This window comes from Bos indicus x Bos taurus, chromosome 6, assembly GCF_003369695.1.
Source record: "Bos indicus x Bos taurus breed Angus x Brahman F1 hybrid chromosome 6, Bos_hybrid_MaternalHap_v2.0, whole genome shotgun sequence".
Lineage (NCBI taxonomy): Eukaryota > Metazoa > Chordata > Mammalia > Artiodactyla > Bovidae > Bos > Bos indicus x Bos taurus.
In genome coordinates, this window is record NC_040081.1 from 77715977 (window position 1) to 77742366 (window position 26390).

At 33.2% G+C, this 26390-nt stretch overlaps 1 protein-coding gene across 22 annotated transcripts in view; it reads left to right on the top strand.

Moving 5' to 3' along the window:
* Nucleotides 1-21992, top strand: part of ADGRL3 (adhesion G protein-coupled receptor L3) — a 945175-nt gene extending 923183 nt beyond the window's left edge. For 7 of the 22 annotated variants that reach the window (XM_027544589.1, XM_027544594.1, XM_027544595.1 and 4 more), the window contains 3 exons: nucleotides 7329-7457; nucleotides 11966-11983; nucleotides 13928-21992. In XM_027544589.1, coding sequence (XP_027400390.1) covers nucleotides 7329-7457; nucleotides 11966-11983; nucleotides 13928-14727 — 947 coding nt within the window. In that variant the 3' untranslated portion in view covers nucleotides 14728-21992. Of the gene's footprint in view, nucleotides 1-7328; nucleotides 7458-11965; nucleotides 12018-13927 lie in introns of all 22 variants that reach the window. The other 15 variants (XM_027544604.1, XM_027544605.1, XM_027544609.1 and 12 more) reach the window with 5 other exon arrangements.
* Nucleotides 21993-26390: the final 4398 nt, after the last annotated feature.

A 26390-nucleotide genomic window follows, 5' to 3' on the forward strand; every position in this document is an offset into this window, starting at 1 on the left:
TTTTGTTAGCCTGCTGTCAAGAAGAAACGTTGTTTGAATTATGTTTCTGAATCATATAATATAGATTCAAGTGATATCCAACTGTGATCTTGTTTCAGATCTGTTCTTTCCTTCACAGTTTCAAAGCAGGTGAATCTGCCTTAGATTTTCAGTCCTCAATTACAGGTATCACATTGAACTAGCCTAGGCAGTGCTGTCATTCAGGGCCTCCCAGTGTCAGAACACATAGTTTAGTTTCCTAAGGAAAGAAATGTAGCAGGTTTGCGGTAAAAGACTACACATTTGAAAAGAATATACTCATTATTCCATTCAAACTTTACTCATTCAAAAACTTTTATATCAACCTCAATATTTAGATTTTTTTTTTTTAAAAAAAAACCTCTTCTTAAAATGACTACCTTTGATTTTACACTTAGTCTTTTTCAGTAGCACAGGGTCTGACAAAAAACTGTCAGAAAAACCTCTAAGTTTTCAGTGTGGAATATGAAAATCCTATTTTGTTTTCTATCATGCTTTTACCAAAAGTAAAGATTTTGTGCTTAGTCCTCTGTTGACAGCCTTCTTAATGAGCCATGTATGTTGAAATTCAATACTAATTCCTTTCCTATGGTTTTATTAAAGAGCAACCCCTTGTTTCTGATAGCAAATAATCAAGTTTGACTAGACTGTAGTCAGGATGTAATGAGTCAAAGAATTAAAGAACAGCTATTTTACATAGCCGCCTTAAACTGTTTTACCCTATTTAAGTTTTTTGAGTCATAGCAGTCTGTTCTGTTTTTTTCCCCTCTAATTATTATCTGCAGTTAATATTCAGGTAGCATTTACTATTTACAAATAATTACATGAATATTGTCTTTGCTTTAATAATTTCAGTATTTCATGGCAGGCAGTGCTGTTTCCCCGCCCCCCTCTAATTATTATCTGCAGTCAATATTCAGGTAGCATTTACCATTTCCAAATAATTATATGAATATTTATCTTTGCTTTAATAGTTTCAGTATTATGGTCATCAGTGTAGTATTGGAAGGAAAATAATCACAGTAGATGGCGAAATAGGTGGAGAAACAGTGGAAACAGTGGCTGACTTAATTTTTGGGCTGCAGAATCGCTGCAGATGGTGATTGCAGCCATGAAATTAAAAGATGCTTACTCCTTGAAAGGAAAGTTATGACCAACCTAGACAGCATATTAGAAGGCAGAGACATTACTTTGTCAACAAAGGTCCGTCTAGTCAAGGCTATGGTTTTTCCAGTAGTCATGTATGGATGTAAGAGTTGGACTATAAAAAAAGCTGAGCGCTAAAGAATTGATACTTTTAAACTGTGGTGTTGGAGAAGACTCTTGAGAGTCCCTTGGACTGCAAGGAGATCCAACCAGTCCATTCTAAAGGAGATCAGTCCTGGGTGTTCATTGGAAGGACTGATGTTGAAGCTGAAACTCCAATGTTTTGGCCACCTGATGTGAAGAGCTGACTCATTTGAAAAGACACTGATGTTGGGAAAGATTGAAGGCAGGAAGAGAAGGGGATGACAGAGGATGAGATGGTTGGATGACATAACCGATTCAATGGACATGAGTTTGGGTAAACTCCAGGAGTTGGTGATGGACAGGGAGGCCTGGCGTGCTGCAGTTCATGGGGTTGCAAAGAGTGGGACACGGCTGAGTGACTGAACTGAAATCACAGTAGGAATTATACAAATGACACTCTTAAAAATTTTAATCAAAGTATAAAACTACTTAGAGTTGAAAAAAATGATTTTGTTTTAGTTTTCATCTTTTCACAATGTCATGGATTTCACATAAGTTTTTTCTTTAATTAAGGAAATATCTCTTAACAACTATCCTAGACATGAGATACAGAGCAGTGAAAAAAACCCTATGTATTCTCTGTTTTCTGGGGTTTACATTACAGTGAAATTAGCACATGAACAGGATTTTCCCATACATAGTGTTATAACTATCTTCCTCTCCACCTCCCACTATCAATTTATTTCTATCTTCAAACTGACTAACCAGTAGGCTTAACATTTTAGTGGCAAATTAGTGACAGATGGTCTGTAAACTTTGATCTTCTTGGAAGTCTTCAGCAATTTCACAGTTATTAGAAGGGGAGTTTACAAATCAGTAGCTATTTGGAGGGAAAAGGAAAAGACAGGTTGGACAGAACCTTGGAAAACAGTATCAGAATTCAAAGTGACCCAATTAAATTGGAGAAGCAGCCAGAAGCAAACAGAACAGACTTGGGCAAAAGACAAATGAAATGCGGTGCAGCTACAGAGAAAAGACATAGGCATAACTGTGTACATAAAAGATGAAGGAAGATAGATTCTGTGCAGGTGTTTAGATAAAAGATTGGGCATTAGCAACAAGCAGAGTTTTTTAGTACAGCCAGTGCTATCTTTCATAACTTAAATGCCTAAATGTGAGTGGGTACTGTGAAAGTAAAACTGTTGGTCCCTCAGTCATGCCTGATTCTCTGTGACCCCATGGACTGTAGCCCTCCAGATTCCTCTGTCCATGGGATTCTCCAGGCAAGAATACTGAAGTGGGTTTCCATTTGCTTCTCCAGGGGATCTTCACAACCCAGGGATTGAACTTGGGTCTTTTCTCATCGCAGGCAGATTCTTTACCACAGAGCCACCAGGGAAGCCCAAAGATAGGCATCACATTCTAGGAAAATTGCACTTGTTTGGCACGCCAACAGGAAACATGGCATTTTGAGATTACAACAGCTATGCGTGTCCATGAAAAGGTATTAACTTCTTACACAAGGTGAATCGAATGAAGCATAATTGTTGAGTTATTCAGATATCTCCCTCAAAATTTCAAACTAGCAAACTCATAGAGCTTATCCAAAACCTTATAGTCTTTGCAAAACATTGATCACCAAACTGCACATCCTGCTCTGTAGTTCCTATAACTGAGCCCATACTTCTTATAACTCTTCGGTTTCAGGACTAAAGTCAGTTTTAGTGACACTAATTATATTAGTTTTAAATGGTGCATGAGGTATAAAAATGAATGATAGTAAAAAAAGCCAACAATGTAAATAGTGATTCTTTTTCTGTCAGGAAGAAGGGTCCTTAACACCAACGATAAAGAGAAAGCTGATTTTAGTTTTAAGTTTAATTTTTTTTTAAGTTTTTATCTGGTTTTAGATTCAACAGCAGGTGGATCTCCAATAATGTCACTCATTAGGACTGTAGTTTAGTAGCTGATTCTTCCTTGCCCTCAGACTTGAAACAGCCTACCAAACTCTTGTGGTAGAGATGGATAGTGTACCATTTCAGCAACACTGTATCAAATACAGCTGTATGCCAATCCATTGCTGCTATTATTGCTGGCCTTTTCTAACTTAGCAGGAATTGATGATAAATAACAAAGCTTTAAAATTCAGTCTTCCCACATTAGTAGATTTCACTGATAAAAGTGCTTTAAATTTAAAATACATTTAAAGATTAGGAAACCCCTAAGAAAAACAGAACAAAAACTTTATGCTAGGAAAGCTAGAACCAGATGGATTATCTGTACAAATTTTGATATGGAACTCCACTTTTTGTTCTCTTATTATTAGCTTTTTTGAAAACCAAATTCTGAACAGAAACCAAAATTTGAGTCACCTGCTTCCTGCTTATGCTTGATTCTTCCCAACTCAATTGTTTACTTGTTCTCTAGGTCGTCTTTTTTAAATTATATTTTTATTATTTATTAAAGTTCAGGTAAATTGACATATTAGTTTTCAGTGTATGGCATAATTAACTTCTTGTATATATTATGAAATGGTCACCATAATGAATCTAGTTCATATTCATTACCATACATAATTAGTTTTCTTATGATGGTAACTTTTAAGCAGATTATCTTTTACATAGGCATAGGAAAAAAAAGGGATATTTTCTTTTATAAGCTATGTGAAGTAAGGAAAAAAAGTGACAAGCCATCTTCCCAGCCTACTATTTGTTTTCCTATTACTTTAAATAATGTGTAGGAATGAGGGGAAATATATAGAAATGCACATGTAAGTCCCAGCGATAAAGATCTTACCCTTATTTGATCTATGAGAAAATATAGAGTTTGAATAATTTCATATTTTTAAGTTTACCCTAGTTCATTTTAAGTTCTTATACCTTTCATTTTTTATTTAAATTTTCATTCATAGTAACTTTAGAAAACAATTACTTGTATTAGAAGACTAACCTTTTTTATTTGAGAAAAGGCTGCAATAATAAATATTACATAAATACAATTTACAGGTAGTTTGTTTTTTAAAAATGTTGGGCAAATCAAATCCTGTCTCAGTCAGTTTATCTTAAATTTGTGCAACATCAGCAATGTCCGTGTTTAAGATTAACAGTATTCAGTTTCTTATCTGAAAGACCACTATAGCCAACTCATTTTAGCTTTCCTTACTAATATACCATGTATTCAATTCATCAATGAAAAATAATATCCTGATGTACCCATTTTATAATAAGCTGAAGATCTGCCATCTCACTGTGTAAAGACATGTAAATGTATATGAAATACAAGTTTAACAAATACTCATCAAGCATATAGTAAGTGAAAACTTGTGTGCCAGTTCTTTGCAGAAGGTGTAGGATGTAAACATATGGCTTATTTCCTAATATAACTGAAACCTTGCAGCTCTACAGATCAGACAAGCTTTGCCTGGCCATGAAATTCTCCTGGCCAGAATATTGGAGTGAGTAGCCCTTCTCAGGGTATCTTCCCAACTCAGAGATCGAACCCAGGTCTCCCACATTGCAGGCGGATTGTTTACTGTCTGAGTCACCAGGGAAACCCAAGACAAGGTTTATTGTCCTTTAAATCAAGAGTTCACTTTCCCAATTTTGAGGTTAAAATATTTATTTGACTGGTAATTTACTGTATAACAGTATGATTAAAAAAATTAAAACTGCCATGGAAAGTTTTCCCTTTTCACTTTTTTAACATTTCTGTGAGCAACTGAATGTTCCTATTTTATGCATTCAGTATAGATTACTTTTGAGACAGTTGTAGATTCACTTGCAGTTGTAATGAAATACTACAGAGAGCATGTACCTTTTTCCCAGTTTCCCTCAATAATATCTTGTAAAAGTATGCTACAGTGTCACAGCCAGCATATTGACATTGAAATTTCCCACCAATTTTGCTCAGATTACTTCAGTTTTACTTGTATTTAATTGTATTTGTGTGTATGTGTGTGTATTTAGTTCCCTGTAATTCTATCATAAGAATGAGTGAATGAGTGAGTGAGTGAAAGTCGTTCAGTTGTGTCCAGCTCTTTGCGACCTCATGAGTAGGTTTGTTTATCCACCACCATAGTCAAGATACAGAGTCATTCCATCAAGGATGCCTCATGTTGCCCTTTATGACCATGCCCACCTCCTTCCCACTTGCATTTTTCAACCCTGGAAGCCACTAGGGTGGCTTATGCAGAAATGCATAATGTTCTGCATTTCTATAATTTTGTCATTTCTAGATTATTATATACATATTTATGGAATCATTCAGTGTAAATCTTTTGAATTGTCTCTTTTACCCAGTATAATTCTCTAGCAACTCATCCAGGTCATTATGTGTATTGATAGTTGTTCAGCTTTATTTCCGAGTAGTATTCCATGGTATGGATGTGCCACAGATTGTTTAACCACTCACCAGATGAAGGACATCTGGACACTTCCCCATTATGGACTATTAAGAATAAAGCTGCCATGAATCTGTAGGTTTTTGTGCCAGCATGAATTTCCAATTCTCTGGGATAAAAGTCCAAGAGTACAGTAGCTGGGTGGTATGGTAATTGTACATTTACGTTTTTTTAATTAATTAATTTATTTTAATTGGAGGCTACTTTACAATATTGTACATTTAGTTTTATAAGAAAGTCCAAACTACTTTTCAGAATAGCTGTACTACTGTATACTTCCATCAGCAAAGTATGAGTGATCTCATTTCTCTTTATCCATGCCAACATTTGATGTCATCACCATTTTTAAGTGTATAGTGATATCTCATTATGGTTTTAACCTGTTACTTTCCTAAAGCATTCTTTCTCCTTTTCTCATTATGAACTTGTTTGCCGCCTGTATACACTTTTCCATGACACATCTGTTTATACCTTTGGTCCATTTTCTAATTGAATTGTTTTCGGTTTTGTTTGTTGTTGATTGTTTTTTACTGTTGACTTTTTGGAGTTCTCCAAAGTCCCAGATATCCCAGATACTAGTCCTTGTTGGACTGCAAACATTTGTAAATTGGCTTGCAAATATTTTCTCCTGTTCTATATGTTATATTTTCATTTTCTAATATTTATATATTTAAATTAATATACAGTGTTTTCAACCTACCCTTATACAGTTTGTATTTTTCTTTCTTCAGTGATTTTTCATTTATCATCTAACATAAATACATATATATCTATGATTTTCGTATATGGCCTAATTCTATTTAATAAAACTGTTTTCTAAAGTTTTTGCCTTTTTGGTTAAATTGCTATGAAAGATGGGAAGTTGTAATGCATGCTGACAGTTTGGTAGAGACTAAGTACTTCTATTCATAAAGAAATGAAAGAGTTTAACTTTCTTACTTTGCTATGCCAAAACCCACCAGTTGGAAAATGGAAAATGTAATTATATGTATTGGTTGATACCAAGAACTTAATATTTAATTTAAAGTATTTTAGAATAATATCCTTATGATCATTTTATCAGATTTGAAAGTTCACCTAATGCTTACTATGGTGAACTAACAAGTATGATTGCATTTTATTTTATTTCAATTTGAATAAGTCTTCTTCATAGAATTGTAAGTAATGTCAAAATCTTCTGTTGTGTCCACAACTGCTCTCCAAATGAGTGTTTTATCATAAATGTTGCCTTTTATTATTTTCATTGGAAACAACCCAGTGGTTTCTGTGATTGAATGAATATTTTATTTTAGCTTTTCTTTCTGTGTTTTAAACTTTCTTTAAGCTTTTGTGTTTTGTGTTTTGTTTATATGGAAGACTATATTTTGCTTTTTTAAAAAATCTTTCATTTTTAGCAAGCATGGGAATATATTCTTGCTTACACTCTGGGAAAGAGAACACCCTAAATGTGGCTTAACATTAAAAATCATCTTCTTTCTTTCCCATTGACTCAGATATGTGCATTGTTGGAAACATGTGTGCTTTAAGTGGCATATATTTTTGAGTCTGACTAGCTGCCTGCCTGTGATCAGGACTATATCAACTGTTATCATTCTAAATGTTTCCTTTCTTTTTTTCAAACACATTTGCCTGATTGACCTTTTTTTTTTTTTTTCTCTGTCTTTCTATGGGGCTGCTCCAGGAGCCATGGCTAATCATCTTATAAGCAATGCTCTGCTTCGTCCGCATGGTACTAACAATCCCTATAATACATTGCTTGGGGAACCGGCGGTCTGTAACAACCCTTCTGTCAGCATGTACAACGCACAAGGTGTGCTGGAGTTTATCTTAATTTTTTCAAGTGAAAGTCCCATTTTATGTAGCTTTTATGGCCACATTCTATTTTTCTTTCCTTCTTCCTGCCTTTTCTTTCTTTTGGAAGCAGACACACAGACTCTTTTCACCTTTCACCCTTCTAGGTGCTTTTATTTTCCATTTTCCTTAGGTTTTCTTTAGTAAGAAATGGATTTTTTCCTTCTGATAAACAAATGCTTGATTCACCAATATGTGTTTGTTCTCTGTAATGTTATAAAATGTTTTGTGGTTTGTCAGTACTTTTCTTGTTGTTGATTGATTTCCATACTAAATACCTATGTATTCATTTTGAGAAATGAGCTATTTGCCTAAGGTAAGTAAGATAAAGAAGACTTGATTCAGTGATCTTAATGCTATAAGATCAAGAAAGTAATCTTACTCTCTTCTACCATGAAACACACTCTAGGCACAAATATCAGTACTAAAGAAAGCACTTAGATCAACTTCATGGAAAACACTGAAATAAGCTGTGGAGGAAAGAACAGTGAACTGAACAGTAACAGATCAAGTTCTACCCGATCTTAATATTGCCTATATGCAGTGACTCAGGAAGGTCGTGAAATGCTTTTTCTACTGTGGCTGCATGTTAACAGCAAGGGTTTTGGATATGGCTCCTCTGTATATCCTCCAACTTTAAATTATATCTCAGATAAGCATGTCTCTTTAAAACCACTTACAATCTAAGCATTTGTATGTGACACTATCTTTTTTAAGATAAAAATATATTGGGGCACAAGAAATTAAAAATATTCATATCATAAGTAAAGTGACCACATAAAAAAATTACTCAAGTAAAAGTTTTATAAAAGAAAAAATTTAGTCAGTGATCCAACTATTTAAAATTATATTTGAAAATAACTCACTATAACAAAGAGACTTCAATAGTTCCTTCAAGCTGGACATGATAGATTAGATATATTTTAACTTTCCTAGGCAATCTTGAGTAAAATGTCTATTATCCTTTTTTGGGAATATGTGTGTGTGTGTGTGTGTGTGTGTGTGTTTCCTTCTCAGAGGTGAAAAATTACTGGCATGAATGTGAAAACTTGGTGTGAATGTTTATTCCAAAAAAAAGCATTTTTGTTGCAACATGGTCTTTGGATATCTCTCTAAAATCATCTGAGTTTCCTAGGTGACAGAGACTTGTTAGATACAAAAGACGATTATAAATGGTTTCAAAAATTTCAAAGCCAATAATTCAGAAGTGACTTCAGGAATATAGTCAAGTGGTTTGTCAGTAGGAAAAATAATTAAGCAAACTGTTAATTTTATCCAGTTTCTTAAGATTTACACCTGAGAATCATAGACCTAGAATTAAAAGAAGGGAGAGAACACACTGAATCCTCTTTGCTGTACTATGGACATTCTGTCAGCGTGTGCTTAAGTATTTCCTCTAATGATGCCCTTCCTAGCTCAGGATCTTAAATATTCAATTGTTGAAATGTTCCATTTGTTATAAATATTTTTCTTTCCACCAAGCCGAAATTTGCCTCTGGCCATGATGCTTAGCTTTGCCTTCTCGAACAAAGATGAGCAAAGCATTTTTCTGCTGTCTGTGGCATCCTTAAATACTTGAAAGTAGTTAATCTGGCTTCTTTTAGTCACCTTTTTATTCTAGTAAAGCAGCCTTAGTGCTATCAATGGAAGAAAGTTTCTTCATGGTTATCCCCCTTTATATCATTTACCGTTTGCCAATATCCTTATTTCGTTTTAGCATTCAGTGGTGTGTATATTACACAATGCACCAAATGTGGTTTGGCAGAACAATTCTGCAGACTTTACGAAGGCTTGTCTGGGGCTTTTCTTTATTTTCATTAGTCTAAATGACAGATAACCGTGTCATTAGAAGCATTTTAAAGTGTGCTGACATATTAAGTTTTGAATGATACTAAATGAAGATTTACACCATATTTGCAAATTATATCTGTTCTACATTATTCACCTTACACGAAGAATTGTTGGAAATTGGTTTAAAATAAGTAATAAATTTAGATCACATTTTATTTAGCTCTTTTGACTATTCAGATATAATTTCTAATGTCATACATAATGAAAAAGTAACAATCATTAATCTGTGTTTTCCCTAATTCAGTATTTGCCTTCTTGACTTACTTTATTACTGGCATTCTAAATTAGATTTTTCTAAGGATGGAACACTATTATATAAACACTTTCAAAGTGAATTTTTCATGACAAAATTTAAAATAATACCATATAAATCCAAAGTTTTATTCCCGTCAAGCCTATTACTGAATATTACTATTAAGATTATCAATAAATACACAAAGGTTACTTCTGAATGGATTTGTTGTTTATGCCAGTAAACTACATTTGGCTGACTTTTCTTAAAAATAGAAGTAAATAATTTTATTATTGGTTTTCAGAATCAGAAATGGAATTGTTCAACTACTTTATGTTTTAGTATTTTTTAAGATGTTAAGAAAATCTGGTAGTGCTTAAAATGATGTTTTACCACTGACCAAAAATAAAACTTGGTGACTATCATATTGCTACTAATCTTATGCTTTCAGATGAATGCACTTATATTCTTACTGGCAAGGTGAAATCTTACATGAAATATAGGTGGCTCGGTATGTACTGGAGTGGTTTATGTTGAATTACGACTTGGTTCTGTTCTGTTGGTCCTTTAATTCTGTTATACCAATGCCATCCAAGCAAAGAAGCATTTGGATTTAAAGTATCCATTTTTGTTTTTTATATTTTTATTTAAAATATGTAAAGATATGTTATAGTGTTCCTGATGCATATAGACTTAGGAACAAAAATGAATAATATACCTTTGTTAGATTGGATTCAGATTCTCTTTGTGGAAATATTTAAAACTTCGTGCATAGTATTTCTGGACCATTATCTTCCTATCAGTATTGGATAGTTCAGTTTTTGTTAGATAAATCTTATTATAGATTAACCTGTCAACAAAATGAAATATATAGAGAAGTCATGCTTTTACAAGTTAATTTACATTTTAAGGTGGCTTAATTCAATTCTAAAACTTTAAAGAAAGACATATCTTTAGGATGGGATACATGAAGAATACATTATAGTTGTCAAGAATACAAGGTTATAGTATAAAGTATATAATTAAATATTCTGTTACAGCTTTCAAAGTCTAATGCAAGATGTGAAGAGAAGAAGGTAGAGGAGAGTAGTGCATGAAGTCAATCAAGATTCCCCTTCTGATCCCAGTTCTGCCACTGTTAGCAGAGGGGTGTTAGATAAGGCTCAGTCTCTCTTGGCTGCAGCTTCCTCATCTTGCAAAGCAGGAGCTGAACTTCAGTTACCTCTCCTGTGCTTTCCACTTCTAAAACGTTATCATTTACAGAAGGGGCCATAATGAGCCTACAAGCAATTTACATCTGTTGCTATACTAATTTGGCTTTTTATTTCAAATTCTTCTTCTTTAAAAGAAATTTTCTCTGCATTTTGACATATTGTTGGTCTTTTGCTGAGAAGCAAATCAACTTTTAAAGTACAAAAACAGTACCTCTAAAGCAGTGGTTAAATTGTAACAAGTCTGCATCTCTTGAAATTATCTAGCCCAGCGACTTTGCTGGTTTTTATTTTGTGATGATTTAATCCTCTTATAAAGAAAATCAGCAAGAGCAGTTTTTTGACTGGATTAAAATATGAGAATTTTTTAAAATAATGTTTTTATAGTTGTTTTTAAAGTATTAACTTTTAAAATGTTTGATTGCATATGACTATGCAACAATCCAGAGGAAAACTTGATATTGATTGGTGATTTTTTTCCCTTCACATTTTCATGATACAGAATAATGGTTGGATTTAACATTTTTCTTTCTCCATAGTTATACAACTTTTGAATATGAGCTCCAGAAATGACAGTATTGATCAGTATTATTTATAAATGATAAAAAGCATTTGTATAGGTACAGTGGGAAAAAAATAACCTTTGTACATGAGAAGATACATAAGAAAACAAACATAAAAACTAAGAAAAGTGTTTTTCTTTTCTCTCTATACAAACTAAAGAATTTACTAACAATCTAACTGAAAAAAACTTAAAGTGACATTCCTTAGAAGCAAGTATGTCCTAACACGTACACACAAATATATATGTAATATTGAATTAAAATTGTGGAAAATGTCATGGCTTGCCCTCAGGATTTTACTCTCTTTGGTTGGTGTGATAATTTTAACTTTAAAATAAATGTGTATTTGTTTGAAATTTACAAACTGACTAAACGCTTATTACTCATTTTATTAGCATGTGTTATGGGGGTTTCTTATTTTCTAACATTTCAGTATTTTTAATTATGATAAGCCATGTAACACAGACTCATGAATTTTGGGGCAGTGGAATTATTTCCTTTGACTCTTTTTTCTGCATATCATCAATTTGCTTTTTACTCATGTTTCTTCTACTGTCGCTGTAAGCTTACTTGTTGTTTTTTCTTTCCTTTTCTCCATGCTGTCGTTTAGAGCCCTACAGAGAGACAAGTATGGGAGTAAAGCTAAACATTGCATATCAAATGTAATTTTTTTTAGTTCACTTTTATTGCATCACATATAGATGATGTAGTTATTAAAAACAGTTCATCTCACAATTTAAAAACTAAAGAACCTATAAATCAACTTATATAAATATATGTTAACAGAGATTAGACGCTTTTGTTGTCTGATTCTTTTATCGTGTCACGTAACATAGTTGTTAAGTCTCATGTAATGTTTGTGTGAGTTAAATTGTTTTTAAATTAAGCATTTATTTTTGCTAAGTAATTCATAAACTTTTAATTTTCATTACTACATTCCATCACACAAATACATGTCACATAGAATGTATCCACCTTCTTTTAGTATGGCTGTTTTCAACCTGTACCTAATGCATTGACAACAGAAATAATAAACACGTTTCAATGCATCAGTTGCTCAACCATAACCATCAAGCATACCATAGCAGCCTCTGCAGCAGCAATCACCCATCACATATGGCCCTTTAAAAAACATTTACTTTTATTTTTTCTTAACATCGTGGATTTGTCTACAAGATATCTTATAACATGAAAATAAATCGCTTCACCCTATGTCTGTGATGGCTGCTTTTTTAATGTATTCAGTGCATTGTTATTTTTGAAAACTGTGTTACTTGAATACAGAGTATGCATCAGAAGTCCATATAAAAATTGATATATTTGGAACACTTTATTTAAACCAGTAATGAACTAGCTCACTTTTGGTAAACATAACTGCATCACAGATATAGAATGAATGCTATATTTTCACAAGTTAATGATGTATTGAGAAGTTTAATGGAATTCTTAAAAAAAAATTGTTCTATAAAGAAGTACCCTTATTTAGCAGTATTGGTTAAATGTTTGTGTTTTATTTTATTTTGTGGTTGCATTTGAAGTAATTTATGTAACTATTATTGATTCTTGGTTTCTTGTTCATTCAAGAAAATGCAAAAATCTTGAAGAAGCATATGGTCAGATTTATATCACTGCAGCTGTATCTTCCCAGAATAAGATGTTTAATCTCTTTTAAACCCAAAGTTTAATATGCACACAAAGTCATCACTCATTATGAAATGGAACCTTAAATACTGACACTATGTTTTTAGGAATTAGATCCCATGTTTTATACATTCTTTTGTAGAATTATCTAATGACCCTAACAATTACTAATGGATATATAATAGTAATCAAAGTGCTTATAACAGAAAAAAAAAAGGAAAGTAAATCAAAATATTTCTGTTTTGAAAGTTCCCATTTGCAAATTATTTTGGTGTGCCATTTATTTACCTAGGCATTATTTAATAACTATATCATTCTGACAAATTTAACATAATCCTTTTGTGGTTTTTGTATAGGGATTTCTCAGTTTTACAAAATTACATACCAAATTATTAGACAGTGCTTGAATCTTCTACTTTGATTAGTACATTCAAAGTACCACACCATGAATTATGTTAATTCTATACCTATTTCAATGTTAAGACAACACATAAAATTAAAAGGTAATGAATTATTGATTGACTTTGGTGTGTATAAATTGAAAGCTGTGAATGGCTACAGAAAATTTTGTGTTTTTTTCCTAACATAACCAAATACATTTCAAATAGTGTCAGGCAATGTTTGTATGGAACGTTATAGGGTTTTGTGCAAATTTATAGAGTTTTAAAATTCTTTTAGAGATTTACTGTAAATACTTATTTTCTATTTAAAAGATTTCTATCAATTGTCCAAGTATATGTATATATATTTATATAGATATGTATATATAGATTTAATAGTACTTTTTTATTTCCAAACATTTTATACTTAATTCAAATTGCTACCAATTTATACATACTTCATAGTCAGGTGTTTCTGCTTTTGTGTCTCTGTGTATGTGTTCTATGGCCAATTGGACATGAATGTCATAATGTTTTGTGATCTTTTTCAGAGGGGCTTCTGAACAATGCCAGGGATACAAGTGTCATGGATACTCTACCACTGAATGGTAACCATGGCAATAGTTACAGCATTGCCAGTGGTGAATACCTGAGCAACTGTGTGCAAATCATAGACCGTGGCTATAACCATAACGAGACCGCCCTAGAGAAAAAGATTCTGAAGGAACTCACTTCCAACTATATCCCGTCTTACCTGAATAACCATGAGCGCTCCAGCGAACAGAACAGGAATCTGATGAACAAGCTGGTGAACAACCTGGGCAGTGGGAGTGAAGATGATGCCATTGTCCTGGATGATGCCACCTCCTTTAACCATGAGGAAAGTCTGGGCCTGGAATTGATTCATGAGGAATCAGATGCTCCTTTGCTGCCCCCAAGAGTCTACTCCACAGAGAACCATCAGCTACACCATTATACCAGAAGGCGGATCCCCCAAGACCACAGTGAGAGCTTTTTCCCTTTGCTAACCAACGAGCACACAGAAGATCTCCAGTCACCCCACAGGGACTCTCTCTACACCAGCATGCCAGCGCTGGCTGGTGTGCCCACTGCAGAGAGTGTTACCACCAGCACCCAGACGGAACCCCCACCGGCCAAATGTGGCGATGCTGAAGATGTTTACTACAAAAGCATGCCAAACCTAGGCTCCAGAAACCACGTCCATCAGCTACACACCTACTACCAGCTAGGTCGCGGTAGCAGTGATGGGTTTATAGTTCCTCCAAACAAAGATGGGACCCCTCCAGAGGGAAGTTCAAAAGGACCAGCTCATTTGGTCACTAGCCTATAGAAGATGACAGAAATTTAAGCCAACAAGACTGCTAACACCTGATAGACTGTGCTGAGTTGATATTCGCAGTGGTAATAATGTGTTCTTTTAAATCTTTATGCTGTTCTTGAACGACAAACACAAACTCTCAGACTCCTTTTTTTTTTCTTTTTTTTTAAACTGGGATTTTTAGGTCAGCCCAGGGGAGAAAGATAACTGCTGAAATTCCCCTGTGCCCTCTCCTTTCTTGCCCTTCACCCCCCGCACCCAAGATGGAGACTTCATTATGTTAATGAACGAGATTTGAAGAAAATGGCACTCATTGTGGCCTTGTTGAATTATGTTGTGTTTGTTCTAACATCTCTGATGCTCTGTTACTATAATTACAAGGACCTGATTTTTTCAAAGGCCAGAGCAGTTGTTCGGAGTTAGTAACAATGCTGCATCTAGACTGGAGTGTTGCACAAACATAAAAGCAAAGCAAACTGTGTCACATAGTGGTTTTTAGTCATTCACAACCTGAATTCACCACAGTGGGAATAGCTGTGGTGTGCAAAATCAAACAACAAAATCAATAATGAAATGGAGGGGAATTCTAGAATTATATGCTAAATGCATATTTTATGATTTGCTGTATTAACTGATGATAAACTAATGGCAGAAAAAAAACTGAACAATTTCTATGTAATGTACAGATACTAGCATTGCACATGTAGTCTGCTTTCTGTTCCTCCAGAATTTGAGTCCTGTTAATGTAGTGGGAAAAAAAAGAAATTTTCTTTTTCTTTTGTGCTGGTCTTGCAAGTTTGTCTACCAGTAAGAGCAAAGTTTCCTTCCTTTCTTCTTTCTTTTCTTTCTTTCTTCATTTCTTTCTTTTCTTTTCTTTCTTTCGTTCCCTTTTTCTTTAAAATTTCACCTGGCAAAAAAATAAATAAATAAATGAAGCTATCACTTTATAAGAATCATTTTCTAGTAATGCAAACAAATTATTTTTTACAAAAAAATAAAATAAATAAAATTAGACTTCCTTCCCTCACTATATATCTTTATTCAGTCAGAATATTTCCAAGAGCATTTTTGCAAGTTAGAGCAGGAAGAACTTTTATGTTTACAGTGCACATCTGTTGTAATGCAAAGCATATTTGGCAAGCAGTTCATCACTAAGACAGTAGCTATGATTCTAGAAGTCAAGAGATGTCAGTAGAACTAGTGGGGCTTCTGCATGTGAAAAACGGTATCCCATAGGTGTGAAAGTGCTGAATACTCAGTCTGATCCCTAAGTGGGCACCTGCACTACCAATTTTTAAAGGAAATACACTCAATTGTAGAAAGAATCAAAAGGTCAAGTTATTTTGAAGTGATTTAAAAAAGAAAACTCTTCTGTTTATTAACAGGAAAATTATTTATTTGACAGGATTTTAAGTAATGTAGGATTATAAGAGGTAAATTAGCAGCACATACAATTTTTTTTAAAATTTATGATCCATTTTGTATGGTCTCAAAGTTGGATGACCTCATTACTAATATTTGTTGTAAAAGTGAAACTTGTTTGCCAACCAATAAACAACTGATTGAGATTTAGAAGATATTGTATTGATGTATGTACTATATGATTAATTATTCTTTTCATTTTTCTCACCTTTCTTCTGTTTTCAGTATATAAATTCTGCTGATCCTCTGTGGCCCAAATGAGCCGTGCTAAAGAAATCAATCTGCCTAGGTGAATAAACTAAGCACAAAATTAGTTTTTGCAGACAAAATATAAGAGAATAATGAGATGGGCATTTTTATGTTGGCTGAAATAAGATGCATAACTTACTTTCAAGCAGGTTAATATGTAGATTACTATGTGCTTATTTATAAGCCAGCTTCAGTCACACGGCTTATTATAAAAGTCAGCTTCAATCAGAGATTTAAAGTATTTGGAAAAGAAGGATCATATTTTTTCCTCCATTGTATTCTTCATTTTGATGTTAAATATTTAAATTCATTCCATTAGCTAAAAGTGCAAGAATAATGGCAAAGAGAATACCAATTTTATAAACATAAGACATTTTTATGCTATTTTTTGGTTGTTTTTCTATGTATAGATAAAATGAGAGGGAAAAAGTCCTTTCAAAGAAACTTTCTAGATCTCCAATTACTGAAGAATCTTTACCAGCAGTGTGCAAGCATGGGGACCCTCCTAGGGCAAAGTTAGAATGAATTTGCCAAATTATAATTTCTAATTGTATTGTATGATTTCTTGGCGATTTTTTTTCTTTATTTTTTTCAAAAAATTTAAACATCAGCCACCTATAAATTAATTTCTTGAATTAAGGTTAGAAAGAGTAGTTTAGAGAGTAGCCAGTAATCTATGTATTCAGTTTTAATATAAAACGAAAGAAAAAATTCTGTACTGGGCCAGAGTACATCATAACCTTAAATTAATATCACCTCAAAATATCTTATGCATCATTCCTTTTAGTCACTTGACATAAATATTTTTTAAGTCTACACTTGTCTCTAAGTTACAGGAGAACCACAAGCTTTATGAGTAATTAGGTTTTCAATTACCACATATGGCAATATTAGCTCCTAAAAGGTGGTTAGTCTATCTGGTATATAGAATACATTTGATAATGAACGAATCCCTTTTAGACATGCTTAAGGTGATTTCAGAAACACAAATGTAGTCTGTGGATTTATGAGTACTTACGCTAGTTTTGCCAAACCAAAAGTAATCTATATGAAAACAACTCCATCAATAAGAAGCTAGTTTCACAGAATAATGGGGAAACTACCTCAGTTCAGCTTGCTGATGATGCCAATTCTGATTTTCTGCTATTGCTACCTCCCTGACCATTATTTTTTGTGTTTCATTATATGGAAATTTGAAGCTGATAATCTCCCAGCTCTACATAGTCCAAGTTGAAGAAGATCACTTGAATACATAGACTGATGTGGAAAGCCCTTCAGTCCTGTTGGTAACCACCAAGCGCTTATGTCAAGATGAAAGGGTCAGATTTTTGAACTTACATACATCATAATTGGTGTGCTTTCAGAGAGACTTAGGATCCCAAAGACTTTCACAAGAAGAGATTATTCCCCCAAATTGAATGTGACTATAGTGAAGACAAAATAGTGGATTAAAGAGTTAATTATGTATACATTTCAATAGAAATTTGTGGATGTCTATCATATATTCCTCTAGTCCTCGTTATACTAGCAAGGGTTGAATTCCTGAATTTGAATCTTCTTTCATGTGCATTTTCATGTGTGGCAATTGATAATAACTTTAAAATTTTCTTAATCATATTTGGCTGACCCTATATTTTCAGTACTCTGTGACATTCATCACCCTTTTATTTGCATATTTTGGTGTATTTATCTGATTTTCCATCAAAAAGTAAATTTTCACCAAACATACCATACTACATTGTACATTATTTGGAGAACTGGAAGTAAAAGTTATGCAGTGAAACAAGTTATTATTTCCAAGTAAAATAACATTTTTATAACATTTTACAATTTTGTTTCCTTTTTGAGGTCTGTTTCACATGATACTTTAATAGGGCATTAGCTTACAAACCTCATGTCTAGTTGATTTAGAAAATGTTGGATTGTTGCATAGCCCATGTTCCTAATTGATAATATTTATGGAGAAATGTAAATTTTGTGAGGAGAAATAGGCAGGAATTCCAATTAAGTTTTTGAGCATCTTTTGTTTTCACTCTATTAAAATTAAAAATACTATAGTTAAATAATAAGTTGTTATGCTAAAATAATCATAATGGCAAAAAATAATTGGCATGAAAAATTATCTTGAAGTTAAAAATAGTCAATATAATGTAGTAATTAAATGCAGGTAAAGGACACCCCTTCACCTCCTGTAATACAATTTATAATGACTGAAATTAAAATGTAGTTGTGATTTGTATTTTTAAATTACCATTAGCCTAAAAATGTTGACATTATGAGGAAAGGTTTTTAAGATTTCATATTTAAATTTTTTAATATTAGTTGGTATAACAAAAGTTTTCATAATAATGGAAAAAAGGATATATTATAAATGAATTATTTAAGAACCCATAAACTTAAAGTCAGGCAATATCTGCAGCTTTTTCCCTCAAACCTGTTCAAATCCATTGTAATTTGCCTGCTTTAAAAAATGACATTAAAAACTTCAAAGACTAACTTTTTGTTTAATTGTGGAGACCAAAAGGGAGAGGAAAATATTTCTTCTAGGTTGTCTAAAGATTGACTTCAAAATCATCACCTCCTATTAGTGAAAGAATAATTCATTTTTTTAGAAGCTGTCCATCAGTACTGTACCAAAGTGCAACTGCTTATGGCATTTTTCAAAAACCACTGTAGAACTAGTCTGTAATCAGTTCATATTTAGAGAGAGAAAAATGTAGAAAGAAAAAAATAAAAACCCAAATCCTAATTTGATTTGATTTTGAGTAACTCTGAAAATGCTGACAAGAATGTCCTTTCTTCTTTAACAAATATATATTTTATATAAAATAGCAATATGTATGATCTCCCCAATGTACTATAATAATAGTATCAAGATATTAAGAATTAATTAGCTCATGTTTAACAATTCCTAATTATAGCTCACTACATAAGTAATTATGCATTTCTAAGTAATACTTTAAATATGTCTTATGTTAGATTTCTACACAAAAATTAGTAACATGGAAGCACAAAAGTGAAGCAGCAACATTGCAAAATAGCTTATGGAAGCATTTTTGTGCAAATGAATTCTACATGAGAATCATCTTTGAGCTTGTAAAATAAATTCGATGGATCCCAACCATAAATTCAATTTTGTAATCAGTAGTAAAAAGGTCCCTATATAATCATCTGAAGAATATTGACAAATATCTAAATTTTCATTTTTAGACTAAAATAAGTTCAAGTGTTGATAGCTTCTTCTTTCCTGGTTAGGCCAGAAGAGGAACTTTCCTATTTGCTAATTAACTTGATTACTTCCTCTTTGCTTTAAAAAGGAAATCAGTCAACTTTCATCTGTACACATACTTCCATATGCCATTTATTTTATTTCCTGTTTGCAGAGGAAATAGCTTGTTTACATTATTGCAAACTTTGTGATTTTTGCAATGAAACAGATAGTTGTTATGGTTTTGCATCTTCTCATTTGAAATAAAGTTATTGCCATTCCCTATTCTTAAGAAGTTAAAAGCCAGCAATTCTTTAATATCTACGATCTTTAAGTTATTATTCAAATGTGTTGGTTTCAACATTTCTGTCTCTTAATAGTACATCACACAAATCTTTCTAAACTCATATCCCCGTAGAGTATTTCAAAGGTAAATACAAACTATGGTTTTTAAGAAGGCGTGTGAAAGGAGAACTTTGATTTATGTGAAGAAGTCATAGAAGACTATATAAGGAAAAAAACCTCTGTTGAAGTAATAAAGTGTTTTCAACCACAATATGTACAGAAGAGCAGAACCAAGTTGAATTCATGGTGAGGTAACTAGAACTAAATTAGAGATACAGAGAAAAATTATCTAGGAAAAAATAATAAAATTACTTAGAGTGATAAAAATCTTAAACACTGTACCAAATGTTATTGATGTATTGAAAAAAATCAAATTTAAGTTTACCATATTATAATTTTTACCACAGAAAACACTAAACACTTTTAACCCTCTTTAGATATTTCTTGTTTAGTCTTGTCTCAAGGAAACAAGAATATTTTATAAATGTCTCTTAAATAGAAGTATTTTTGCCTCAATTCACAGTCACGCTGTAGTCTGCTTACTCTATTGTATGTCAACATAGTTAATGCTACTAGTAACTTTGTACCTTTTAGAGCTTTATTATGAATCTTTCTAATAACATTAAATTAACATTAAATTGGAATTATGTACATTGTGCAAAACAATTCATAACTAAGCAATAATCATTAATTCATTATATATATATATGAATAAACTTTGAGACTGAATAATACAAATAATTAACAATGCTGAAAATAGTACTCTCAAGTCCTTCTCTCTCTTCAGTTATTGTAGTCAATTCATAAAATTCTGCAGACAGTTGTACACATGACGTGTTATCAAAGTACTCCATAATCCAGGTATGCTAAAAGTTCCCAGTGCTTCTTTCATTCTAAAATGCCAAACGAAAGAGCTTGAAAGAAGAAGAAAGTAATGCCTTCTAAGTTTCTTATTTAGGTAAACATTGTCATTCAGAATGAATAATTTTAAAAGGAAAATGTTCCATTTTGTGGTCTGAGGGAAAGGTTATTAAAGTCTACAGTTAGCCCAATGTTGGATAATTTTAAATTTTAAAGGAGTTAAGTTTGTCTCAATGGCCCAAGAGTGCAGAATTTCACAATATATTGGCAGGGAAATAGGTATAAAATCCATACCCAAATTGGCTTTTAAATGTTAAGAATTCCTCTGATTCTTCTGAAAGTGGAGCAGGTAAAATAGAGCCAGATTCAAAATGAAATATATTGGTTGACCTCAAAAGGCAAAATAGCAACAACTCTTTGGTAGTAGGTAGAGGTCTTTGGGGATGGAACTCAGGATACAGTGACTAAACAGAATGTCTTCTTACGCTGACCACTGCCTTGTCCTCTAGTGCATTTTTTAATGCCTTGAATTTCAATTTGTCACCATGTCTTATGTTTTGAATGACATCATGAATCAAGAGATTAGGAAAAAACATTTAAAATTGATTTTCATGCCTCATTTGAAAATAGAGATTTCCTTTACCATCCTAAATAATATAAGATGATATGTCTTGAAGCAGCTGTGGACAATCAGAATGTGTTCATTTATAAACAGGTCTTATTTGTATATTCTAACACTGATCTTTGCCTATGAACTACAAAGTCAAGAATTGTAGAGAGGGTCAACTTGATTTCCCTTAATGGTTTCTGTGAATATATTGGAAAATGGAAGGATAATTAAAAAAGTTTTTTCATACTGTTTTCCCACTTGCCAAGCATTAAATCTAATTCAAAATACATCTTTTTAAAAATGATAGTTTATTTTAAAAACTAACAAATAATGAACCATTTCTCATTGATAAAAATCACTTTTTTAGATACTAGAATATAGCTATTGCAGGCTTTGGTCTCTTACATTCTCATATATTTACACATGGCATTAAAATTATCATACACACTTAACAGATTTCAATCTATTGGATTTTTCCCTTGTACAACGTTTCCAACTTTTTTTTCCCCCTTAAATCTTCTGTACAATCACATGTAAAATCATAAGCTACAAACCTCAATAAAAAATATCAGTAAACAATAAGTGATGTAGTCACTGTTATTATATGGTAATACCCAAACTCTGGTTTGGAAACAGTATTTCAACTGCAAGATAATAATTGAAACATGGACTCTTACTATCCCCACCCCTTTAATCTCCTCTGACAAGCTGAAAATAAAACAAGAAACTGTTTTGTTTATGTTTTCAGAAAACTGCTGCCATCTGAGGTGTCTATGAGTTGATTCGTTATTGCCAGGAAAACAGAAAGTTAAATTCAGAACTTAGTGTTTGCTCTTAAAGTTTGCCAATGATGTGATATAATCAAATGCAGTCCTGTATCTGCTGCCTGATCAATTTCTTTTTCCTCCTCTCAAACTGGCAAGTAGGGGAATCAGTCACCAATGAAACTTTGGCTCAAAGGAGAATTAGGTGCTCTGTGAAAATGAAGGTGTTAGTTGCTCAGTTGTGTTGGACTCTTTGCAACCCCGTGGACTGTAGCCCACCATGAAATGCTTCAGGCGAGAATACTGGGGTGGGTAGCCACTCCCTTCTCCAGGGAATTCTCCCAACCCCGGAACTGAACCTGGTCTTCTGTATTGCAGGCAGAGTCTTTATCATCTGAGCCACCACTATTCTTCTTTTGAATAAAAGGCATGATAAATAGTAAATGTTGTAGATCGCAAAGGTAGACGTTGTATAATCATCATTCTGTACTGTCAGGGATTCTGATTATTTGGTTTACTAACTCTTAACATCAGTACAAATTTCAGCTAGAGGAAATGTAATTTAGATGCGTCTACTTTGTAATGTTGAAAATACATTTTCATTAAAAAAAAAAAATACTTTGAAAAGGAAACAGAAATCAGGAACTCTTGAGTGGCTAGTGTATACCTGACACTTTACAGTGCCTCATTTGATCTTTCCAATCATATGGTGAAATGGATTTTTTCACACAAAGGAAATTGAAATTCATACCTCAGAGTCATAGAGCTAGTGAGTTTTGAGCCAAAATCTCTTTTTTGGTTCAAAAAAGAGATTTTTGGGGTCAAAGTCCATTGTATTAATCTCATCAACTAAATGATTAGTTGAAAAGAGGTAGCTCAGACGGTGAAGAATCTGCCTGCAATGCAAGAGACCTGGGTTGGATCCCTGGGTCAGGAAGATCCCCTAGAGAAGGGAATGACAACCCACTCCAGTGTTCTTGCCTGGACAGTTCCATGGACAGAGGAGCCTGGTGGTCTACAGTCCACTGGGTCACAGAGTTAGACATGACTGAGTGACTAACACTTCTACTTTCACTTCTTATTTAAATAAAGGAGTGAAAACAGATATTCAAGGAAACTTTCAGAAAAACATGAAGCCTGCTTTTTAAAGAGCTAAAAGTTTATGCAAACTCCATTTTACTAAGCAGTTGGCAGAAATAGAGAAGTGTCACTGACTGTACACTTCTGAAAAATTACTTTTCTAAGAATAGAGCATCTCATCTCTAAAGTAAATGCAATACCTAATTTGTATGGGATATATAATGTACTTGACACACATGAAATTCTCAAAAAAAAAAAAATCTTAAAACAGATTTTTCGTACTAAATAAATTCTATGTGTGTGCTGTTTTTCAGCAAGTCTCATTTGATGAAAAAAAAATGTCTTTGAGTTTAAACGTTTTGGGGAGATGTCAGGCTAAACAAGGTAACATAACTTTTTATCATAAGATTTCAGAGAATGTACTGCAGAGTAAAAGAGGAGTATTTATTGTGTTGTTTCCTAAACTTATTTGGCCCTAAAATCCTGAAGGAATCTGAAGAGCAACAATTTAAAACTATTAACCTATGGAACTCAGTTGGTAAAACACTGCCCAAAACACTTTTGTTACAACTGCATTTTTTATTTCTCCTGAGTATTTTACATCAATGAAATGTTGTAGGTGTGACTCCTTCAATATTAATTGGTTTTATAACTCATCATAAAATGTTACAAAAGTATTGGCCCTAAATGTCTGGTCCCATTCCGTAGGTGGAGAAAGAGCAATTAAGATGAATGACACCTTAAGAATTCTGCCTAGTCATAGAATCCCTTTATTTAAATATACCTTCCTATCTTCTAACATCAAATATCCATTTGGCAACAGACACTGGAGACAAAGAATTTTACTCAACAATCGTGTTTCTCATTTACAAAGAGAGACTGATTCAAATCCCTACGAAACACAATAATTGTGCTACATTTCGTTCTCTTATTTTGAAGAGGATGATTAAACTTCTCTTGCTATTTTCCTATGTTATTATAAAGGTCAATAAAATAGCTCAGTATTTCTCAGCCCTGTCATCAATGAGAATCACCTAGGGTATATTAGGAAAAGAAAGGAAAACAAACACACACCTCATTCCATAGCAATTAAATCTGAATCTCTGGGTGGTGACCAAGTATAAATTAATCTTCAGAGCCCACAGGTGACTTAATATGCAACTTGAGCTGAGAATCACAGAGTTAACAGTTTAATAAATACTGGTAAGTATTAACATTAATAAAATGTTTGCTGCTAAGTCGCTTTAGTCGTGTCCGACTCTGTACGACCCCATAGACGGCAGCCCACCAGGCTCCCTGGTCCCTGGGATTCTCCAGGCAAGAACGCTGGAGTGGGTTGCCATTTTCTTCTCCAATGCATGAAAATGAAAAGTGAAAGTGAAGTCGCTCAGTCGTGTCTGACTCTTAGCGACCCCATGGACTGCAGTTTACCAGGCTCCTCTGTCCATGGATTCTCCAGGCAAGAACACTGGAATGAATGGGTTGCCATTTCCTTCTCCAAATAAAATGTTTAAATATGCTCAAAATTTATAAAGTTTCTCTTTAAAGCAGAAATGATATACAGAAAATTACAAAGAAAATTTCTTATCTTCATGTGAGTCTGATTAATCATCTAAATGGTTTTTCTCTCAATTTATGAAGATAAATTATATATTGTTCAAATATAAATCAACTGGATTATTAAATATATTTTTCATTTTTTAATTCATAGATGAAAAACTCTTGTTCAGAATATCTGGGTTTCTATCACCATTTTCAAGTCCATGAATATTATCATATAGAAAGAAGTCAGTTATTAGTTTTAGATCATGCAGAATTCAAAGATAAATACCAGGAATTAACTTCATGGAACAAAAGTTTCTTCAAGTTTTTCCTGGAAATTTGACGACTACCAAACCATATATGTACCTGGTATTTTGCACAGCTATTTACAAATGTAGCTATTCAAAAATCTACTCACTGTAAAAATGAGTTGCTTGTAAAATGAAGGATATACATTTTTACTATTAACAATGCATAACAGATAGTAAATTAAGTTTCTTCAATATAATGCCCAGCTAATATTTACCTGGTGGTCATCCAATTCACATTTTTATTTTAAGTTCTAGTAAACAACTAATATTGATTCCTAAACGTTTCTCTAATCAGGAATAGCAGGAAGGACCCCATGGAAGGTAAGAGAAAAATCAGTAACCATTCATTAGAGATAACCACTTACGCTGGGTTCTCACAGCCACTAGTGTTCTCCTTCAATGGTTAGCAATAATACCTAGAATTAATACATCTAAATTACCAACCTACTTAACACATAACTTTCATGGATAAAATGATAGGATGTCAAATAGTTTTTATTCTAGTGACAACTGATCAAATGTTAATGTCTGCTTGGAACACACCTTTTGAAAGCTGCATCTAAGATTAGTAAGAAGGAATCCCATAGTGAATTTTTTACGTCTGCTGTAGTAAGGGGAAAAAAAAACCACAGGGGTAATAAATCAACTCATGTGCAATTTATATATTTATATAAACATATAGTATATAGAGAGAGTCTGGTGGGCTCTAGTCCATGGGTTGCAAAGAGTTGGACATGACTGAGCAACTAACACTTTCAATTTCACTTTTCATCTCTTATATACAAGTTGTTAATACAAATATCTGATACATATTTTAGAAGAATCCAGAGTCCTAACTCCTTTTTGATGATAGCTATTTCAGTTATGCAATGATAGAAAATATTTTACAAGGGGAGCAGAAAAATTATTTATAATCATTCATTCCACCTCTTTCTCATGTTTGCTTTACATTACTTATTGAGCTATGTTTAGAAGATTTCCGTTCCCATTATTTTCACAAAGCTATACCTAAGCTCTCCTCTCCTCTATCTAGTCTTTACTTCCATTTTACCACAACCCTGTCTGGTCTCCCTCATATTCAGGCTATATTCTATCTGCTGCTGCTGCTGCTGCTAAGTCGCTTCAGTCGTGTCCAACTCTGCGCAACCCCATAGATGGCAGCCCACCAGGCTCCCCCTTCCCTGGGATTCTCCAGGCAAGAACACTGGGTTGCCACTTCCTTCTCCAGTGCATGAAAGTGAAAAGTGAAGTTGCTCAGTCCTGTCCGACTCTTCACGACCCCA